Source organism: Cydia strobilella, chromosome 13 (genome assembly GCF_947568885.1).
Source record: "Cydia strobilella chromosome 13, ilCydStro3.1, whole genome shotgun sequence".
Classification (NCBI taxonomy): domain Eukaryota; kingdom Metazoa; phylum Arthropoda; class Insecta; order Lepidoptera; family Tortricidae; genus Cydia; species Cydia strobilella.
The window spans coordinates 8,227,454-8,247,770 of NC_086053.1; the positions used below are offsets into that span (position 1 = coordinate 8,227,454).

General features: G+C 36.8%; 1 protein-coding gene across 1 annotated transcript in view; it reads right to left on the minus strand.

Annotated features, from left to right (window-relative positions):
• LOC134746595 (monocarboxylate transporter 4-like) overlaps positions 1-20,317 on the minus strand; it is an 88,048-nt gene that overhangs the window by 4,064 nt on the left and 63,667 nt on the right. Inside the window, exons 5-10 of the mRNA XM_063681018.1 lie at positions 13,579-13,697; positions 7,438-7,605; positions 6,419-6,578; positions 3,111-3,252; positions 2,520-2,654; positions 2,102-2,276 (exon numbers count right to left, since the gene is read on the minus strand). Coding sequence (XP_063537088.1) covers positions 2,102-2,276; positions 2,520-2,654; positions 3,111-3,252; positions 6,419-6,578; positions 7,438-7,605; positions 13,579-13,697 — 899 coding nt within the window. The remainder of the gene's footprint in view (positions 1-2,101; positions 2,277-2,519; positions 2,655-3,110; positions 3,253-6,418; positions 6,579-7,437; positions 7,606-13,578; positions 13,698-20,317) is intronic.

The following is a 20,317-nucleotide window of genomic DNA, read 5'->3' on the forward strand; positions in this document are numbered from 1 at the left end:
CTACAATATTAACGTCTACGAATAACTAAAATACATCAATAGCATTATGCAATAAAATAAATATGTACTAGCATACATAAGTATATAGTACTAAATAAATATTCAATAAATAAATATATATATATATATATATGTCGGAGCGTGACTCCAGAAGGAAACATTGCAGCGTTACATTTCAGTTTTAGACGCCTGTATACAATCGATTAGCAAAGTTTTGCTATGTATTACTTAGTTGATAATGTAATTTATCGAGTTATGTAGAGAGTAACGCCATCTATTGGCATTCTTGTTGAAATAAGATTAGGTACAGGCTTCGGAACGTCAAGTGGTTTAGCTTGCGTGAAGTTAGGTACGAGTTGGCAGTTTTGTTGGTAACTGGTCAAGTAAGTTGGCCTACATTCACTTTGGCGGAAGCAATGTGGCTGCCGCCATCATTCTCGATCGGACCGTGCTAGATATCGGACGATTCGGACGTTAACCAACCTCGTGCCTAAACTCACTACGTTCCTGAAGGCTTATACCTGAAGGATTATTTTGAAAGCTTATAGATCCAACATTATTTAATCATTTAGCTAAGTGTTTTATCCCTAGTGTTAATTTGATTTCTTATGAGTCATTAGAGGTTTACTATTGTAAAAATTAGAAAATAAGTGTTGTTTTGAAAAGATGTGTCCCGCCGAGTTTGTTGCCGGTCCCATATAGGGTTAAATCTTCTCGGGTCAAGAGGTGTACGGTTGGAACCGGATTAGTTTTGTTTGACGTTCATATAATCGCATTGTAATATGCCTACCGACTTGAATAAAAAATTGAACGTTTCGTGAATCTTTTATTTTAAATTAAATCGATTTCCGTTGCTAGTGTGACGAGTTATTTTATCATTCAGTACGAAAGTATAGTAGGCACTAGGTTGATGAGTCCGTAGTATTATTTCATACACTGGTAGCATACTATTTAGCTGTGTAGGCATACATCGATGTACTACGCCCACTACCGCCACCGCTATAGGCCACCACCACGCCCACCCCCACGTCCACGACATATATAATATATAACTAAAATATATATATTAGCACTCAACCAAATCACAGTTCGTGGGAAAGCCAAAGCTTTTTCTGATTAACTTTGAGTGATGCTACAGACCGGGACCGTTTGAGCGACAGGGGCAACTCGTTCCACAACTTCACCGCGCGCACTGTGAATGAGTTTGCGTACGTTCGAGACTTATTCGAAGGGATAGCAAGCGTAAGATGAGCACTAGAACGTAAGCGGTGATCACTTCCTTCAGCCAGATAGTTAAATCTCTCGGTTTGGTAAGATGGGGAACAGGGGTTGAAGTGTATGTTGAAAAGCAACGACAGAACATGCACATCCCTGCGCTGGCGGATCGGTAACCACCCGAGCTGCTTACGAAAATTAGAAATGTGGTCGTATTTACGGAGGCCATACACATACCTGATACAGACATTTTGTAAGCGCTCAAGTTTATTCAGCAATTCCTCATTAAGCTCCAAGAACGCAATGTCACCATAGTCTAGTAGAGGGAGCAAGAGAGAGCGGGCAAGAGTCAATTTAGTATGAAGAGGGAGGAAATTCTGAAGTCCTCGAAGACAGTGTAGGGAATCAAACATTTTTTACTCACCTCAGTCACGTGGGGTTCTCAGGAAAGCGTCTGGTCCATGATGACACCCAAATTTCGGACAGTAGAGGAAAAGGGGATTTTAGTCCCATCAAAAAAAAATGTCAGGTATCACCATGTCTGAGAGCTTAGCTACATAGTAAGGGCCACCAATGACAATTGCCTGCGACTTCTGGGCATTAATCTTCAAACCGAATTTGCACGCCCAATCCCGTATGGACTCTAAATCAGAATTGATTTGAGTAATCATTAAAGCAAGATCATCTATATTAGCCGCTGCATAAATCTGTAGGTCGTCCGCGTAAAGATGGTATGATGACGTAAGTGCTTTCGTGATACCATCATCATCATCTGGATTTCATTTCAGATTATGTGATTTCGGTATTAAGAAAAGGTAATAGGGTAGATATTTGCTGTGAGGGTCGAATGGATAGGCATGTGTAGGTATTATAATTTGAATGTTACCTATTCCCAGCATAGCAGTTTGGCACAAGTACTGCTTGGAGACGAGGCACTGTGCCGACGGACGCACCAGCACGAGCCCGAAGCCGGCGCAGCCCAGCACAGCGGCGAAACCCAGAAACGTCTGCAGCAGTACTAGTGCACTCTCCTCCAAACCCTCATGGAAACCTTGCAGGGCCTGTCAACAAAACTCCATTACTTAAGTCAACAGACGTATGTAGCTTATCTAAAATAAAAACCTCTTGAAAATGGCTGAAGGTTAACCGCAGTTGGATAAATAAAACGCTAGAACTGGCAAAAGCCCCTTTTCGATGGGTCGATATCATAAAGATACACTTTCGATAAGAAAGGGACCGCCAGAGAAAAACCTTGGTTGAAATTTTCGTTGCATAACGCTTAGTAGAACACTCTATTGACTTACCAAAAAAAATACTGGAGTGTAAAGTCCGAACGCGGCCACTCCGGCCGCCAACAACAAAACTTTAGCCGGCCGGGAGTTAAGAGGGCTTAGATCGATCAGCGGCGCCGACCTCCGCATGCCTTTCTTTTCTTTTACCTACAATATATTGCTACAATTAATTATTTATTAATTATAAATTATACAAAAGTATTCAAAACATTAAAACAAAATACTAAATGGAGAGCGCCATATTATTTTGTTGGGTAATTGGATTATAAATTTTAACCGAAAGTAAAAAGTTTTCTTTCTTCTCCAACACAAATTTTTGCCTTTTGGCATTAAGTCCGCCATTTGTACATTTTTCTTTGCTTGTGCAATAAAGTTTAAATAAAAAAATAAAAAAAAATATCTTTGTAGGACAATTTTCATGCCATCAGTGTATTAGAAAATGACGGATTTTTTTTATAAAATTAGGTTCTTTAATTTAGAGCAATTATAAATATCCTGTATAGGTAATCAGATTTTACCCACAATTTGTTAAGATAGTTTCCTAAATCTAGTTTAAAAGTAGAATTTAGTAGTAGTAGGATTTGTTGTATTTATTTACATTACCTTTCGTCTTTGGTTTTTCAAATGTAAAATAGCTCGGCGTTGTGGGTGGTATAGAGATGCACTTCGGTATACAGCACTAAGAAAAAACGCTAGCACCAGTATGCCAGTAATCGCTTGCAGGCCGAGCCGCCAACCAAGTTTCCTGTCATCGAAACATCTCACGTCAAAACAACACTTCTACCTCATTTCAAATTCAATGGAGTGCAAAAGTTTTGCAAGTAGGTATAATTAATAGAAAATGAGTTGAGTAGAAAACCATAACTGTTTGCAGGTGTCGTGTCCAACAAAAAAGTTAATCTACTTTAAGTTTAATCCACTCTTGGAATTCTGGCGCCTGACCAAGCTATTAGCTATTAGGGTTGGCGCGGAGACTTCAACTTGAATACTCGTAGTTCCATTTCATTTATTAAGCTAGTGAAGGAAATAAGTACAGTCTGTTAGGTCTAACTTTGAAATCTCTAGAACAGTCCTGAAATTTGGTATGTATATAAATTAAAGGGCCCATTTTTCATGTCCACACCATTTGACATTTGGGGACCTTATGTAAGTAGTACGCTACATTGACTTAAACAGTAAAGAGAACCCTTAAATTAGACCCCAAGTACCTATTTTGAGAACTCAAACGAATATTTTTTGATTCTAACATTAATATGGTGTTTACATTAATAGTAATATCCTCTTATTGACTTCTGAGCCATATTTCTATGATAGCTTTTGTTTAAGGGACATATATAGTGTTGTATAGCTTTTTTGTGTGGAATTTAATAAACTTTTACTTTGCCATACACGATATTCATATAAAATCCATCAGAATCAGAAACAGAATAGCCATTTATTAAATTGACACATGCTTAGGTACATTGTTTCAGTATTTACATTCATTTGTTATTATTTATTTCACGAATTAATTCAAACTTGAAATGGCCTCTCCTTCAGGGAGAAGAAGGAGGCGTGGTAATTAAACGGCTTATTATTTTCGCGGCGACAGAAAAATTAAAGAGCAGCAAACTATTTGCAACTATATCTTGTCAGCGATTAAATATTTTGGCAATCATTTATATTAAATGAGCTTTAAACTAAGGATATTTTAAAATTCAAATAATGGCAGCTACTTTAAGGTAGCAGAAATAATAAACATGATTACTGAAATCATAGGCGAGGTACTATAAATAAAAATGAACAATCCTAATTGGGCCAGAGTGGAATTGTTTGGTAAATAAGTTTTGTAACTGGCTACAAAATGGGAATCCAAAATTACATTAAATCAATAGGTAGGTAGGTTAGGTTCGTTAGGTAGCTTCAAATGCCCGAAGGGCAAACCGCCCAGAAATAGGAGCCGGCTCCGTCTAGTTACGTTGTGAAGTAATTTTTTTTTAAAGAAACAGTCCGACGAACTCCAGCTAACTAGACGGAGCCCTGCTTCGCGGGGCTCCTATTTCTGGGCGGTTTGCCCTTCGGGCATTTAAAGCTACCTAACCTTGATTTATTTTATATGCAATCTCCATTGAACAATTAGAGTAGGCCATTTTCAACTTTTTATCCGCTGTCATGTTTCCGCTTAATTAGTTAATTCAGTCGCCAAAACAATAACTCGATGCTAGTTTATATTGAAACAAATCCGAAAATTGATTACTTAGCTGCTACGTTTTACTTTACACTAGTCTCCGCAATTAGTCGCCAACTTATTATTTTTGCTACCCCCTTTAATTTTTTATAAATCCCTAAATCAGATTAATTTGTCGCCGCGTTAAATACATGCCGTAATAAACTCCATGGGTTACCAGCCCTGTTAGGAGTTTTTTAGAAACTTAGAATTATAGTTATATTCTTTTTTTTTTGTTTTTTTTTGTTCTTTTCATTTAATTAATATTTTATTCAGATAAACGCGTTTATTTTTTATTTTTTTTTATATATAAATTAGCTCGTTCCATGCTTCTCGATCCCGGGCCGCGCGCAGCCAGCGCGCGCGCGGATGGCCTTGCCCGCGATCACCATCTCTTGGTCTCCATTCAGTAGTCCTCAGCGTCCATCTATTGTCAATTGTCATTGAGACGCATTATATGTCCAGCCCATTGGCATTTGTTTCTGCTTACATGCTCCAGGATATCGATGACGCCGGTTTCTTTTCGTATCTCCGAGCATCTTATTTTGTCTTTTAATCTTATGTTGAGCATACTACTTTCCATGCTACGTTCACAAGTTCGAAGTTTACATTTAAGTGTCTCCGTGAGTGTCCATGTTTGTGAGCCGTATGTGAGTGTTGGTATTATAACCATGTTAAAGACTTTGCTTTTTAAGGTAATAATGAAGTCTCCTTTAAATATATGTTCTAGACTCCAGTATCTTTTCCAGCCAAGGGCAACTCCTTTTAACTTCTCTTGTCACTGATGCTAGGGGTCTGTTCGACATTATTTTTGCTTTGCTGTCTTTAATTCTATTGTTTGCTGTCTTCAGATGGTCTTGAAAAATTAGTAGCATCATTTGCAACTCGGAGTTTGATTCCGCTAGAAAAACTAGATCGTCCGCAAATCTCAATACACTCAACTTTTCACCAGCGATATTTAGGCCATATTTGGTTGATTATATAAAATCCATAGCTACAAAGAAAAAACGAAAAAAACAAAAAAAAACATATTTTTACATATTCCGTCTGATCCCCGTGGTCCCCGAAGCTCACATTTTAAGGCACGTAAACAGGGATCCCAGAAATTGTAAAAATTATTTAAATTATCCTAAGCTACAGGTTGTACTGAATCATCAGTACTTAACGTAGATTTAGAGTAATACGCGAATTTATCCAGAATGGTACACATTTTCCAAGATGGCCGCGATTCCCAAGGGGCCTTTAATTTATATACATACCAAATTTCAGGATTGTTCTAGAGATTTCGAAGTGAGACCTAATCCGATTGTAGGTACTACTCCGGCGACAAGTGAGTGATTGTATTTTAATCACAATATGTGACGTTTTCAAGTAAAAGGTACCACATTGTCGCTTACGGCGCTTACCATGGACGAAATTTGCTAGTATCTTTATACAAATAACCTGTCAGAGCGTCCTTATGGTAAGCGACAAAGTGGTACCTTTTGCTTGAAAACGACACATATATTCTATTCCTATGCAAAAAAAATATTGCGTTAAAAAAGTTAATTTTCTTACTAAGCGATTTCAATTATTCAAAAGGAGGAGGTTCGAGAGGTATGGCGTGATCTGGTGTAGGAGGCCAAGACTCACTTTGGGTCGTTGCGTTACCGTAGTAAGTAAGGAGGTTCTTAATTCGGCTGTAGGTTTTACATTGTTATCTTACCCCACAGCCTCCTTATACGCGACGCTGAAAAGTGCGATGCCGACGCCGCCGCCGGCATGTGCCACTAGCTCCACGAACTGCCGACGCCGTCGGAAGTACGCCCCGAGTACTAAGCCGGCTGCCTCCCTCACCAGTCCGCATCCAATCCCGAGTACCACTCCTAAGAATACACCATTCATATTAACAGTTAATTATTAAGCGGCGATAGTAAACGACGAAATGAAATGCAAACAGATCGAGTACTGGCACAGGACTGCTACTTGGACTGTAGATAACTTTGTCGGTCGTAAGTCACTCACCTAGTTACGACCTTTTTAGAGCTGCGCGTACACAAAAACGTGACTGCAACTCAGACATGCCAATAACTGCTGAAAAGTCTTGTTCGTGTCGCTGCCGTCGCTGGCTTGTGTATGTAGTTGTTCGAGTATTTCAATCTCATGTTGCTAATAGTTAGATTATCGGTTAGCACTCACTTATTTTAACCTCTGGCCGCCCAGATGCATATAAAAAGGTCTCCCCTTCCATTCAAATTTAAATCTTTATTTTGACAAATCAAAATTGCATTCTTCTTGGCAAGTTTTGATTTCTGGGCCGCAGTTATTATGTATTTTGACTTGAATACATTATATAGCAAATATGGAAAATAAATAATGATTTTATTGATTTACAAGTCATACTTTCATCTTTATCTATATATGAATTCTGCAGCATCTTACTTGATCTACTATTAAAACATGTGAAAAAAGTCTTAGTAATCGAGCAATAGCTATAGCACGTATTTTTATACCAACACTACACGCACTTAGCCTGAGATCTCAAGTAGGTATGGCGAAAGAATAGGTCAGCGGCAGCAGGAGGAATAAGCCCAGCAGCGCGGCCAACAGTAGATTTATAATACTGAAAGTTTACCATCAGATAAGAAGTGAAGGCACCCAATTGTGTGTCGAGTATTGGCGAGCATTGCCGACCCAAACCCAGCGCAGTCTTTGGTTCTCCGCTATTTGATAAAGGATTTTTACCGTAGCTAAGCATAGTCTGGTGCAACTGCGTCGCGAAAGAGGTGAACAAGCAGGCCAGCGGCAGCAGCAGCCCGCCCAGCAGTGCGGCTAGCCGTGGCGAACGCCGACGTCCCGCCACCATCGCGCCTGCGGCGCGGGATACTCCCACGCATATTGCTCCCGCCCATACTGTATACAAAACACATTATTATCTTTCCTTTTTCAAATATAAGTACACTCACGAAAAGGGATTGATGAGAAGAAGCTCCTGGCTGTTCGTAATTTATCACAGCATATTTTTTTTATACTACTTCGGTGGCAACCAAGCATACGGCCCGCCTGATGTTAAGTAGTCTCCGTAGCTTATGTACGCCTGCAACTCCAGAGTTGTTACATGCGCCTTGCCGACCCTAACACTCCGCATGAGTCCGCACCCTCGTTGAGCTTTGGCAACCTTACTCACCGGCAGGAACATAACACTATGAGTAGGGTCTAGTGTTATTTGGCTGCGGTTTGTTATAAGGTAGAGGTACTTCCCCAGTTGGGCTCTGCTTTAGATCTGGAATGACATCTGCTGTGCTGTGCCCTACCACATAAAGCGAGATGACATTCACAGTGCCCATACCACTCTTCAACCTGATTTTTTACCTAAATACGCTTGGTAACAGTCAAGCCCACTTTGAAACACAAATAAAATACCTCCTTACTCAGGGTGAATATGTTTTTAATTGGCTTTATTGTTTTTATGATATGTTACCAACAGATAATAAATATAGTTACAACATAGGTGCAACCTGTGTGAGTACATTTGCGCCGACTCATATTGCTCCTGCTAGCAGGTTGGCAGGCGCAACTGCGGAAAATGCAGCGAGGCTCAAACGCTTAAAATACGCCAACCTGGAACCAGCGTACGATTTTGTTCCGATCGCGGCGGAAACGGCTGGGCCGTGGTGTTCGGAGGCAAAGATGTTGGTTAGAGACTTGGCGCGGCGTCTACGTGACAGAGGGTGCGATCCCCGTTCAGGCTCCTACTTGGTCCAACAGATATCGCTTGCCATCCAGCGCGTTAATGCCGCTAGTATATTTGGCACTTTTGGGCTGGGTGGGGGTCGGAATGGGGTTGATAGTATAAGTAGGATAGTATATCAGTAATGTCCTTATTTTTTGGTTAGTTTTAGTCTTTTTATGTTTTTTGCTTTTATGTGCATACGTTTGTGTTTTAGATTTTAAGTTTTGACGTGTATTTTTAGTCTAATTATAAGATGTTGAACATATAAATAAATTTATTACAACGTATATTCTGTTAAATCTATATTACTGTGTGAGTTTCGCAGGAAGGAAACGTAACTATGTTTCTAATTTAACATAACTTTTGAAGAGAGGTATTATAAATACGTGAGACTTTTTATATCTGCGAGTAGAACAAACCTCATGTCTTTTTAAAAGAAACAAATCGTACGTGAGTTGCAACAAATGAGGAGTGTGCCTAACATGGTCTGCGCGGAGTCACGTACGACTAAGTTGCACTGTCTCACACGAAGTCACATCATTTCTATCAAGAGCACTACATAGTACTAGTAAATCGACGAAACGGAAAGGCATCCGTACCCTCTTGGATTTTCTATGCCACCCTGGAGAAAAATTGGGGCGCAGGTGTCAAGCTTTTTTCAAAATTATTTTATTATACTGACGGGATAAGGTTTGACATTCTAAAGAACTATTGCAATGCCGGCAAGGTTAATAAAATGAATGACAAGAAAAGCTAGTGTATTATATTTTTAAGATGCAAACTTGATAATTTATTATTTTGGCTGTCTGTGTGTCCCACGTGTGTCCAAAATTCAGAACAAATATTAAGGTAAGCAATCTTGCTTCAATTTTCATTACAGAAACAGAATTTACTCTCCACTTTCTGAACAATCTTGGATAATTGGATATCGATATGGGTCGCTGGGCAGCGGACCAATGAAAATTTAAGCTTGTATTACCAACAATTACAATGAAACGTATTCATGTTTACAATTCTGATGGGAAAACTGTCCTTAATGACTGTGTACTAACTTAAAATTAAAAGTATTTAGCCCGTCTTTGTGGAGCAACAAAGATAATTATTTTACTAATTTGTCTAAAGGCCTGTCGCTATTGCGTGTCATTAGTGTCATTACCGTTATGAATCGCACAATAGACTCATTGTGCTTCCCGCATAATGCCGCGTTCGATATCTCGCCTCTTTAACCTATTATTTGTGCTTTGCACCAATTACTTAGTTAATTCTAAAACTCAGTAAAGAGCCTTAGTTGATTACTGCTCGAACAGCTTGCGAATAAAACAGCAATTGGGTTTAACTGTTCGACGGTAATCTCAAAAGCTCTGTTTATTGCGAAATATTAACCAAAAACGATTCGAGCCAACAGCCACCCTGTCTAAACATTTTGAAGTGTGCTTAATTGAAGAGACAGTTAAGAGATCAGGAACATAGAAATGTTAACAATAACAGTCTGGGGTAGGGTAGTAAGTGATAACTGTTATTTAGAGATAATTTATTTAGTATGTTCCTTAGGCGTCTCACGCCGCCGCGCGAATAGCCCCTAGCTGTAGCCGCAACGCCGTCTTTAAGCCACCATCTCGCCGCTTCGCATCCTCTTGCCATCCGATTACCGAACGTAGCTTAACTCGTTAACGTCGCTACGAAATTCCAATTTCAGCCTTTACGCAGACCTGACAGAGTTATGATCGGACGCTCCGCCCACACGACTGACAACAAAGACCGCGCTCATAACCGAAATTACTTCTGCCTCTTAATATTCAACCCAGGTCGTGAATCTTGGAAAATTAATTCAATAAATCAGGTCCGCCACAAATACCGGTGACTGGGAAAGTTCATTTACTTCCCCGATCTTAAATTTTGCTTGTCGAAACGCGACGCTGCGGGTTGTTAACATAAATTACTTTGTAAAGTAGAAATACATTATTTACGATTAGCAAAAATTATTTATATTTTCCGGTGCTAAACAATGGCACCAGCAATGGCGCTCGGTAATTAAAATTACTAATTACATGGATGCCAACAGCAACACCGCACGCACCTATGCAAGAAGTTTGCTTAATGGGCGTCGTTTGCATGAAAACGTCTTTAAAGATGTACAAGGTAAAGCCCGGCCATGCATGAACTTGTGGTACCTATATACATATATATTTTTACCGAATGGACATATTCAAGCATTTTATTTTAATAATCTGCATATATGGTACTACTCGTATAATGAAAATACAATCATATTACAACGTGTGGGCGTGTGTACGTTTTCGCCGAATATATTCCATAATATTATCTTGAATTTTTTGTCCAGGGTTTTTTGATAATCTTCACGCTTCCTGCTACAAAGCCGGTTGTGTTTATATTTTTACAAGCTGTTTTATGCATATTAGGATGTCATCTTAGCAAAAAAATAATACTTTTTGAAACTATTTTCTACTTGAGGTAGCCAGGAAGACTTTCTACTCCAAGCACTGAAAGTCGTTTTTGTATGGGAGGCAGTTTTTTGTCAAAAAGTCGAATTCACCAAAGTTGAAACACATCAGAACCATAACATATACTAATCTATGCTCAGAACTATCTCAATCTGAATACAATTAGAAAAATGTTAGCTATTGTGAAAAGATAATTAATAATATTAAAAATTAGATTGTAATAATTTGGCTTATCTAATCAAAAATAATAAAATGTTTTTAACAGGAGAATTTGGTAAAGACTGTCAGAAGACCGTGGACAATTTTTTTTAGGTACTGTGGAATATATAATGCTCAAAGTCACAGACAACCTAATGTATATGTATTTTTATTACGTAGTTTGATAACCACAAATTATAAAAAAACGTGCTGCTTAAAAAAGCACATTCATTTAAAAGATTTACCATATCATGCGTGGTCGGGTTTTATCGTGTAATCTTTATTTACAAGTAGGGGAAGCTGTTCTACCTCGGACAGTTCTTTCTTTTATGGTTATTAGAAAAAAAAACTAAAGGCTGCAGAATAATTGTTTATTCGAATATCATAAGATATATCTTATACGATATAAAATTTAAAGATTGGGTTATTTTGATGGGATACGTGACGATGGGAACGTGATATTTGACGAAAAAAGTGTCCGTGTGTGACGAAGCAACAACACCTGATGTACCTTGGTAATTTCCCGTTGTACCTCGGACATTATTTTAATTACTAAATTTATAATATAATCATAGAAATAATATTTATATATGAAATTACAGATATTTTTAGCATATTTACGCCATTCAATAGATTTTTCTAGTATAATTACCATAGAAAAATATACTTAGCAATGGTAATTTTTTTATGTTTGCCTAAAACATTTTAGGAATCCTTTCTAAGATCGATTACTTGGTAACTTACAACGCAGATAACTAATAATTCGAAATACGGCAAATATGAAACCTTAAGTTAAAAAAAAGTACAGTTAGTAGCAAGTAGAATATAATAGAATAGAATATTTATTGCTCTCAAGTAAGGGCCAAGATGCAAAATATTTTCGGTGTCCGAGGTGCCTACCAACAAAGCAACTTTTTGGACAAGTAAGCTTCGTAATTAAATAGCACTTCCAATTGAGATTAGGCTGAAATGATCCTACCATCGTGTAGCTAATGAACTTAACTTTAACCTATTATATAAGTTTTATTATCTATTAGCAAACATGAAATAATCATCCTTAATGTAAAGTTCGAAATACTGACTTATCATAACACAATTTATATAATTTTTTACTTACCAGCCGCTCTCACGTAACGTTGATAACTTGTTTTAAATATACTTAATAATAACGTTTCAAATAATATAAATGAAATATTTCATTAACCGTAGCAATGTGGAAATATTGCCTTCTGGTAAAACTTGGTCCAAGGTACAACAGTTTCCCCTACCTATACCTAATCTTAGACAATACATATTTTAGATTCGCTAGCTCGATATTGAAGAAAAGTCTTATCCTCGTTGTTTGTTTATTTAAGTATTTCCGGAGGGCTCCGTTGATAAATTACTTTCCGTGCCGACTGTCGCACTGCTCTCATCGGTCTTGTTTCACGCTTTCAAAATGTTTTTTCCCCAATCTTACAGTTCATCTGGGAGACGCTTCGTTTTTTGCGCATTCTATTGATGGCTGTCATTTGTATTCGGCGCAGTGACCCTTAAATAGGTTCGCAAGTAATGATACAAACGCATAGTAGTGGTTCTGAGGCAACGTTGATTATTATGGTGTGATAGGGTTGTTGACACATGTTGAATTTTATAACTAAATCTTATAAATATATGGGAATAATAAAAAATACAAGACCTCAGTTTCAATTTTTTTTTTATAAATTCCAAGTAGGAAAAAAATAATGGTACCTACTATTGGATAGCTAACATCAACTAACATTTTAGAGTTTTGAATGATTCACGGTTAGTTTCACTAGACTTATATTGCCCGGGATATAGACCGTGATTACCTTTTGTATTATTTGCATGATGCATGTAACTGCGTCGAAATATCGGGAGCTCACAAATAATACAAAAGGTAATCACGGTCTATATCCCGGGCAATATAAGTCTAGTGCTAACATTTTATAAAAAAAATGCAATATTTCACCGACAAAATCGCAGTTTCCTTGTTTTCCATACATGTATTGCCATTTTGTTAGAAGCGTTTCGTCAGTAAAGTGCGGGTGCCAGACTGACCATCATTAATTGTAACTTTTTAAGGCAATGCGTCCCATTCAGACATTTGATCCTCAAAACAAACCTAATCGACTGATACCATTATTAAAATTTGTCACATGGCTATTCGAATGCGTGGAGCGGCGTTGCTTTAATAGTTTTGGTTAGATTAAGATGGTTGGTGTCTGATTAGAAAGAAGAAAGAAGAAGAAGAAAGAAAATACATTTATTTGACGCCACAACATAGTACATAAAAAAAAAGAAAAGCATGCAGACAAAAAAACATTTGGACGCCAAAAAGGATCCCCACTCAGCATAGTGCCGCGGCAAACCGTGGCGCTGGTTTTCTGTGGGGACCTGGCTTAATCTAAAAATAATGGCGACACGTACGCCAACGACACACAATGATTAGGTGTGATAGCGCGTGTTTGTGTGAATGGCGGGTATGTTTACCGGCGTGGTCGGCGTTGGGGCCGAGATGTTTGAGGGCGTAAACGTGCAGCGCGCCGTACGCTAGCTGCAGCCCCGTGGATAGGAGGTGCGCCAGGAATGCGGCGCCGCATACGATCCATCTGAAATAAAAATTGCAATTAGTTCTGCGCGGCTGGTACGACACATTATAGGTAATTAGGTACAGCGAACCTGCAGGCGCAGCATGATTCCATTTTTATCGCCTGTCACTATGCCCATCACTTTTTCACTTACATACTTGTAACAACGTGACAGGCATGATGACAAGTGATAAAAATGCGACCGTGCTACCGCCGCTGTGTGCAGGGGCTTACTTTATATTCATAAAGTATGCCCCCGGCGGAGTACCTATACATATTTAACGATCGCAAGAACACAATATATTTATCGCGCTTTTACTGATTTTTTTCTTAGAGAAATTTAGTGGACGAGAACTAACATACCAATTTTATGAAGTTTTTAGTTTTCATCCACGGACGGACGGAAACCAAAATAGCTAGGCGAATATTTAGTATGGTGATTTTATTTAAATATATCTACTGATTACATTTGTTTCTCCACCTAATATGATCTGTACCGCCTATTAAAGCCGCCATTTATTTAGTTTAAATTAAGGATTGTTTAATTTGGTATGAAAATAGCTTGAATCCCAAGGAAGGAGGTAGGGTTTATTAAGAAAATAATCATCACATTATACGCGGTCGAAGTCGCGGGCAGAAGCTATAAAACCAACTAAAATTATTTATGTACATATAACATAAGAACTAAAAACGAAATATATAAACGATTTTTAACTCAATAATGCAGTGGTCGGAAACTAGCTCATACGTGGACGAAAACTAGCTCATAGATGGATGGACTCTAAAATAATACTACCTTTTCATATTATATTTTTTATCAAATTAACCGTAAATATTATTTAAGGTCAAGTAATACCTAAAATAGACAATATGAGCAATACAAACAAATATAACATATTTAAGTAAGTGTACTTACAGATTTTTTTTCGCATTTCAAAGTTGGCATCTATAATTGGACGTAATCTGACATCTGACACACCTACCCTATAGCGCTCACGATCTTGATCAAAATAATTGTCTGCTTTGAGGAATAACAGCCATAAGCTTACAAATAGAATCATATGCACGAAATACCTACTTTGCGCACGAATATTTGTCATTTGGAAATTAAATAGTTAACACATCTCTAATAGCTTAAGAAAATTAAGGAGATGTATTATATAGAACCATCAGTCCAAAAAATATGAAAAAATCTTGAAAATAGTGCTTAAAATACTCATTTAAATAAAATTAAAACAATCTTGATCAGTTAGGCCGTTTATGAGCTGAAAGTCTTCCCTTCTTATATTATTTAAAAGCCTGGCAACCCTTATTTATGACCAGATTTTCGCAGGCAACCCTATACCACGGTATTCGCAATAAAATTACCAACATTTTGATATATAATTCAAGCGTCAGGCAGATGAGTGCAATTATCGATATAAACAAACCTGTTTAAACACGACAACCACATAATAGTGACCGGAAAAAGATAGGCAACCTAAATGATTCATGTTGTACAAGTTGTATAGGTACTTTGCATTGAAACAGTTCGTTCGTCAGACAAGTCGGTGAAATTTAAATATTTTTTTAAATTAATTAAAAATAGCCTTGACCATATTTTATTGGCAACTCTATTTCAGGAACATATGTTCTTTCATAAAATATAAGTTTCATCCGTCAGGCAGATCGGTGAAGGTCGGCCATATATAACGTATCTTAGACTATTTAAGAAGAAAAATATTCGAAAAGATCGAAGAAAACACGTCTTGAACGGTATTTAACATTCGAAACGCACTGTATTTAGAATTTCAGGACTAATTTCATTGTTTTAAACGTCTGAAGCTCAAGAATCGATTACTAATTTACTGCAGTCCTCCTCCTGTTCAGGCACGTAGGAGAGGCTTAATTGGAATTAACTTGATCGTGGAAGAGAGCAATATCAACGTGACTTAGTGAGTATTTTTCAGAATTCTCAGAATACTACTTGGAAACTTTTCTAAGGTCGAATTTATTTACGAACTTTTGCATTGTGTTAAATGTTTAACACAATGCACGAGTTCTTTTAACGATTGTTGGTTTACTAATAGTGAAAAAATAAAAGAGTACGCTTAGAGTGTTTTCCAGTAATCGCTTTTCTACTTTTTATAGTCTCAAGCGAGGAATTTTAGTCACAAAATGTTTTATGATAATTAACATTTAACATTTGCAGATACAATAACCTTGTTTAACTTATGCAGGTAATTTTATTGATATTGATATAGAAGAATATGTTACAAATAACGTTATTTAAATAGCAACTTCATTACGTTTATTTAACAAAAATCAGTTTCAAGACCTTAAAAGTCTTATAACAGTTATAACTGTAATTTTGGACCACCCCTTGATGAAGTTCATGAAGGGGTAGACAGAGACCACGGATTTCCACTTGCTACGATCTCGACATACCTCTTTCGTTTCCATCACTTTCATAACATTCCTCATGCATGCTCGCCGGTTTAGTGTGCTCTTGATCTGGCCTTTCTTCAGGATTTCTCCGATCTGATCAAAGATAGTCCGCCGAGGTCTACCCCTTCCAACTCCCGCTTCTACTTCTCCCTTACCTATACAATGTCTTTGTTAGCCTTCTTTTACTCATTCTTTCCACGTGTCCAATCTATCTCAACATACTTTTCTAAATTTATGTCACTACATCTTCGTTCAGTTCACACTTCTCCCTTATCACACTGTTCCTAATTCTGTCTTGTAATCTCACACCACACACACTTCTTAAGGCTCTCATTTCCACTGCATTCACTTGGCTCTGATGACTCTTCTGCCATACCCAACTTTCGCTACCATACGTAAGGCACCAACACCCCTATGCACAACCAACCGTGTTTTTTGCGACAACTTCTGGCTGCTCATAAAAGCGTTAAGGGGATCATCCCATGCCCCAATGACCTTCGATCTGAATCCCTTAGTTGTCTAATGTTTTTTTGTTGCTTATCATATTAAGAGCAACGACTTTAATCAATATAGTATCCCATATTTACTTCATTTATTGGCATCAAAGTTGAACAATTTAAGGCCAAAAAACTGGTTTTCTGTTAACGAACTTTTGTGTTAATTAGTTTAAAATTAAAACCTTCGACAAATTTTTAGAGACGTCAAAGACGAGCCCAAATATGTAGATTCCTTAGATGTAAGATCTTTCACAGCAATCGAGATATGAAAAAAATGTTTTTTAGACAATATTTAAAAAAATCATAAATATTAAACTTCTTCAAAATTCGGTAGACAAAAATGTAGATAAAAGATTGAAGAACCGATATCCGTTTGTCTTATAATTCTATCTGTATTCAAAACTTGTCAAAAATCTATGAAAACCTCGGGTAGCCCCTTAAGTGCCCCATTCACATGGTTTCCAGCATTCACTCTCCTTTCAATGTCTTGATCATGTGTACCGTCCCTAGTGAACAAGTTTCTCAGATACACAAACTATTCACTTGTTCCACTCTTTCTTGACCAATAAAAATTTCACAGTTTGTCATTTGTCATATTTTCTTTTTTTTCAAATAGCATGACTTTCGTCTTGCTTACATTTATTTTCATTGCCTTTCCTTTCAAAAGACCTATGCATTCTAGTTACCATCGTCGCGGTCTCGTCGGTCTTTACAAATCTGCATCGTGCAACATATGTATATGTGTTGCATGAATTCATGATGTATTGATTTATTACAGGAATCTAAGCGCAGTAAAGTATTGTAATTAATCTCGTATTGTGATGATGTTAGAAAAATACAAAGGCGTATGAATTTGTTTGAGGAAGCAACACGCAACGGATTTCGTTTGGCGACTTTGGCGGCAACTTTATGGCGCCACCAAACCACGCTATATTTAAGCCAATCAGGAGTGAAGGTCAGGCCGCATGTCCATAATTATAAGGTACAAATTGCTTTATGAGAGGGGGTGCCGGCGTTAGTTTCTTCTGCGCAGACGCGGGCAAAAAGCGATAGCGCAAGCTCCCTGGGGGCATTCGTAGTTTGGCTTTAGAGAGTGAATGTATTGTTTAAAGTCTGTTCATGTAAGAAGTGAAATCAACTAAGAGAACTAAGACGAAGTTTAAATTAGACGGAGTCAGATAATAGAATACCTCTTAGGACACCTAATCTTGAGCTAAGTACATACTTATTATTTCATTTGAGTGAGCTAATTGTTTATTTGATAATTTTCTCATTGTCGTTTTGTGTTAGCTGGTTGTTCGAATTATGTACGCGTGCTTGACTAACTAAATAACTAAACTACTAAAATAAATAACTAAATAACTTTAAAACAGATACACCAACTACTAAAACATTGCAAATTATACAGAATGTAACAAAAATAGTGGGGATCCGTTTAATATTCGGTATCGTGTTCTGATTGGGAAATAGTAGAATAAAACATTTTTTCACCCCTATTTTTGTTAAATCTTGTATAAAAACTTTTCAAAATTAGCGAGATTATTGCATGTCCTGGCATGACAGTGTACTCAATCAATTACAAATATTCGATGTCACAAGCACTCACAAACACTAATTAAAACGGTCTGCATTCTGCGGTTCTTGCTCGCGAGACTTCTAGGAAGGAAGCTTGAACTATTATGTTAATTAAGTAGTTGACATCATTGAGCAATTTATCTTAACGTTGCAATATGAAAATATAGAGGTTCTTACATTACGTGCTGGTGACATACATATGTATACATATACTTATAACACATAGATAATCATGAAAATCAGTAGTCAATTGTCACGTGAGATTTCCTCGCACGGCAGGGGCATACCAAACATATATCTTTTTCTCTCTTATCTGTTAGTTATAAAAAAATTATAGTCTTATATTTTAAAAATTCCTTTTCTTTAAAAAAACTGCCATCCTCGGACCTTTTGACACGTGTTAATTGGTGCCGATTTCATCGATTGTGATTATTTTGTGATATGATGTCCCATTTCTTCAGCAAACCCGTTTTCTTAAGTCCTCAATATTTGAGGACAATCTCACACCGGTCGACTTAATAGTACCAAATTAAGCAAAGCCTGATGTTCTATGGGTACCTTTTAGGCGACGATACACAAACTTGTATAGATTAATACATACTTAAGTACATAGATAACATCCATAACTCAGGAACAAATATTCGTGATTAACACAAACAATTGCCGATAACGGGATTCCAATCTGGGGCCTCTTTCTTTGTACTTTGTAAGCAGGGTCAGTATCGTCTAGCTAGCCTAGGAGAACGTTAAATTATATGGATTAATATTATTATATTCGTAGTTCTAAATAAAATCATGTTATTATTAACACACTTAAATTAACTTTACTTGCAACAAAGTAACATTGTATTTAATTAGATCTTTCCAGTCGGTATTACCTTGTTTTATATAAACGTATTGATCTGAAACTTTGCTTAATATGTAACCTTGAATATTGACGAAAATACAATACATATATAAAGGTAATATAATAAATGTAATTGGTGGATCTCTTCGGTTGCTACTAATAGACCCCTCGAGATCAGACTAAAATGCGACGCGAATGCGATTTAAAGAATCAAATTCTTTTAAATCATTAGTTGGCATGAATAAGTGTGTTTATAAGAATTAAATTTTAGGCATTATTTCTGGATTAATTATTTCCCTTTTGGTCAATTGAATCGAGTGAGTTGCTGTTTGTTTCTAATTTGTTTCAAAATCTTTGGCACGGATACCGCCTATTTTTCCGAAAGGAGAAGAAAAGTAATTTTAGGTTTAAGAAAAATGCAGTCGACACAAGATCAGAATGGGCAAGGTTCTCACAAATATCTGAAGATGCCTAGGTTCAGTTATTTTCGAGCATCCCACTAGTTCCGATGTAATTATTCTACATATTCGGTTTAAAAGAGTGAAGCTCTTTTTTTGCCATTGTTTAATGATGTACATTATTTTTAGCAAATATGTTTACTTATTTATTTATAGCAGTCACAAGAACAGGCTTTATTGACATGAGAATGCAATATTTTATTTATTTTCATAATCATAATCATTTTATTCATAAAATCAATTTACATGTCAAAAACTTAAAATTAGAATACAGTTAAAATATAAATTGAGATTAAACTTAAAATTAATATCTAAATCAACAATAAATATACAATTAGGTGTAACAAAAATAAAAAATAAAAAAAAGTAAATCAAGATCGAAATTAGAAATTAATATCAAAAACAAAAGTCAATTCACATGTCACAAAAAAAGAATAGTAAATTTATTATATGGAGGTTTTTTTCTTGACTACAATGCTAGGCTTCTGTGTGCAACGAATTCCCCATATAGGTGTAGAACAGGCGGCGTTCGACGAGCCACTTTCTTAAGCGATGCTTAAAGCTGCACAAACTTGGTGCGTCAATAATGTTTTGTGGCAGATTATTATAGACAGGTCCCATTACATGAGTTAATTTATTAGATTTTTTTATTTTTCTACTAATTCCTACAAGTTTCTTGGCGTTACGCGTGTTGTAATTAGACCTCATCTCTCGTTTTAAAGGAGTCGAACTTTCGAACATTTTACACATTTTTTATAGTAAGTACTTTGATTAGACTAAAGCTTAGTACGCTAAACAATCGTTTAAAAAAAATGCGATTCATCGTACGCTCCCACA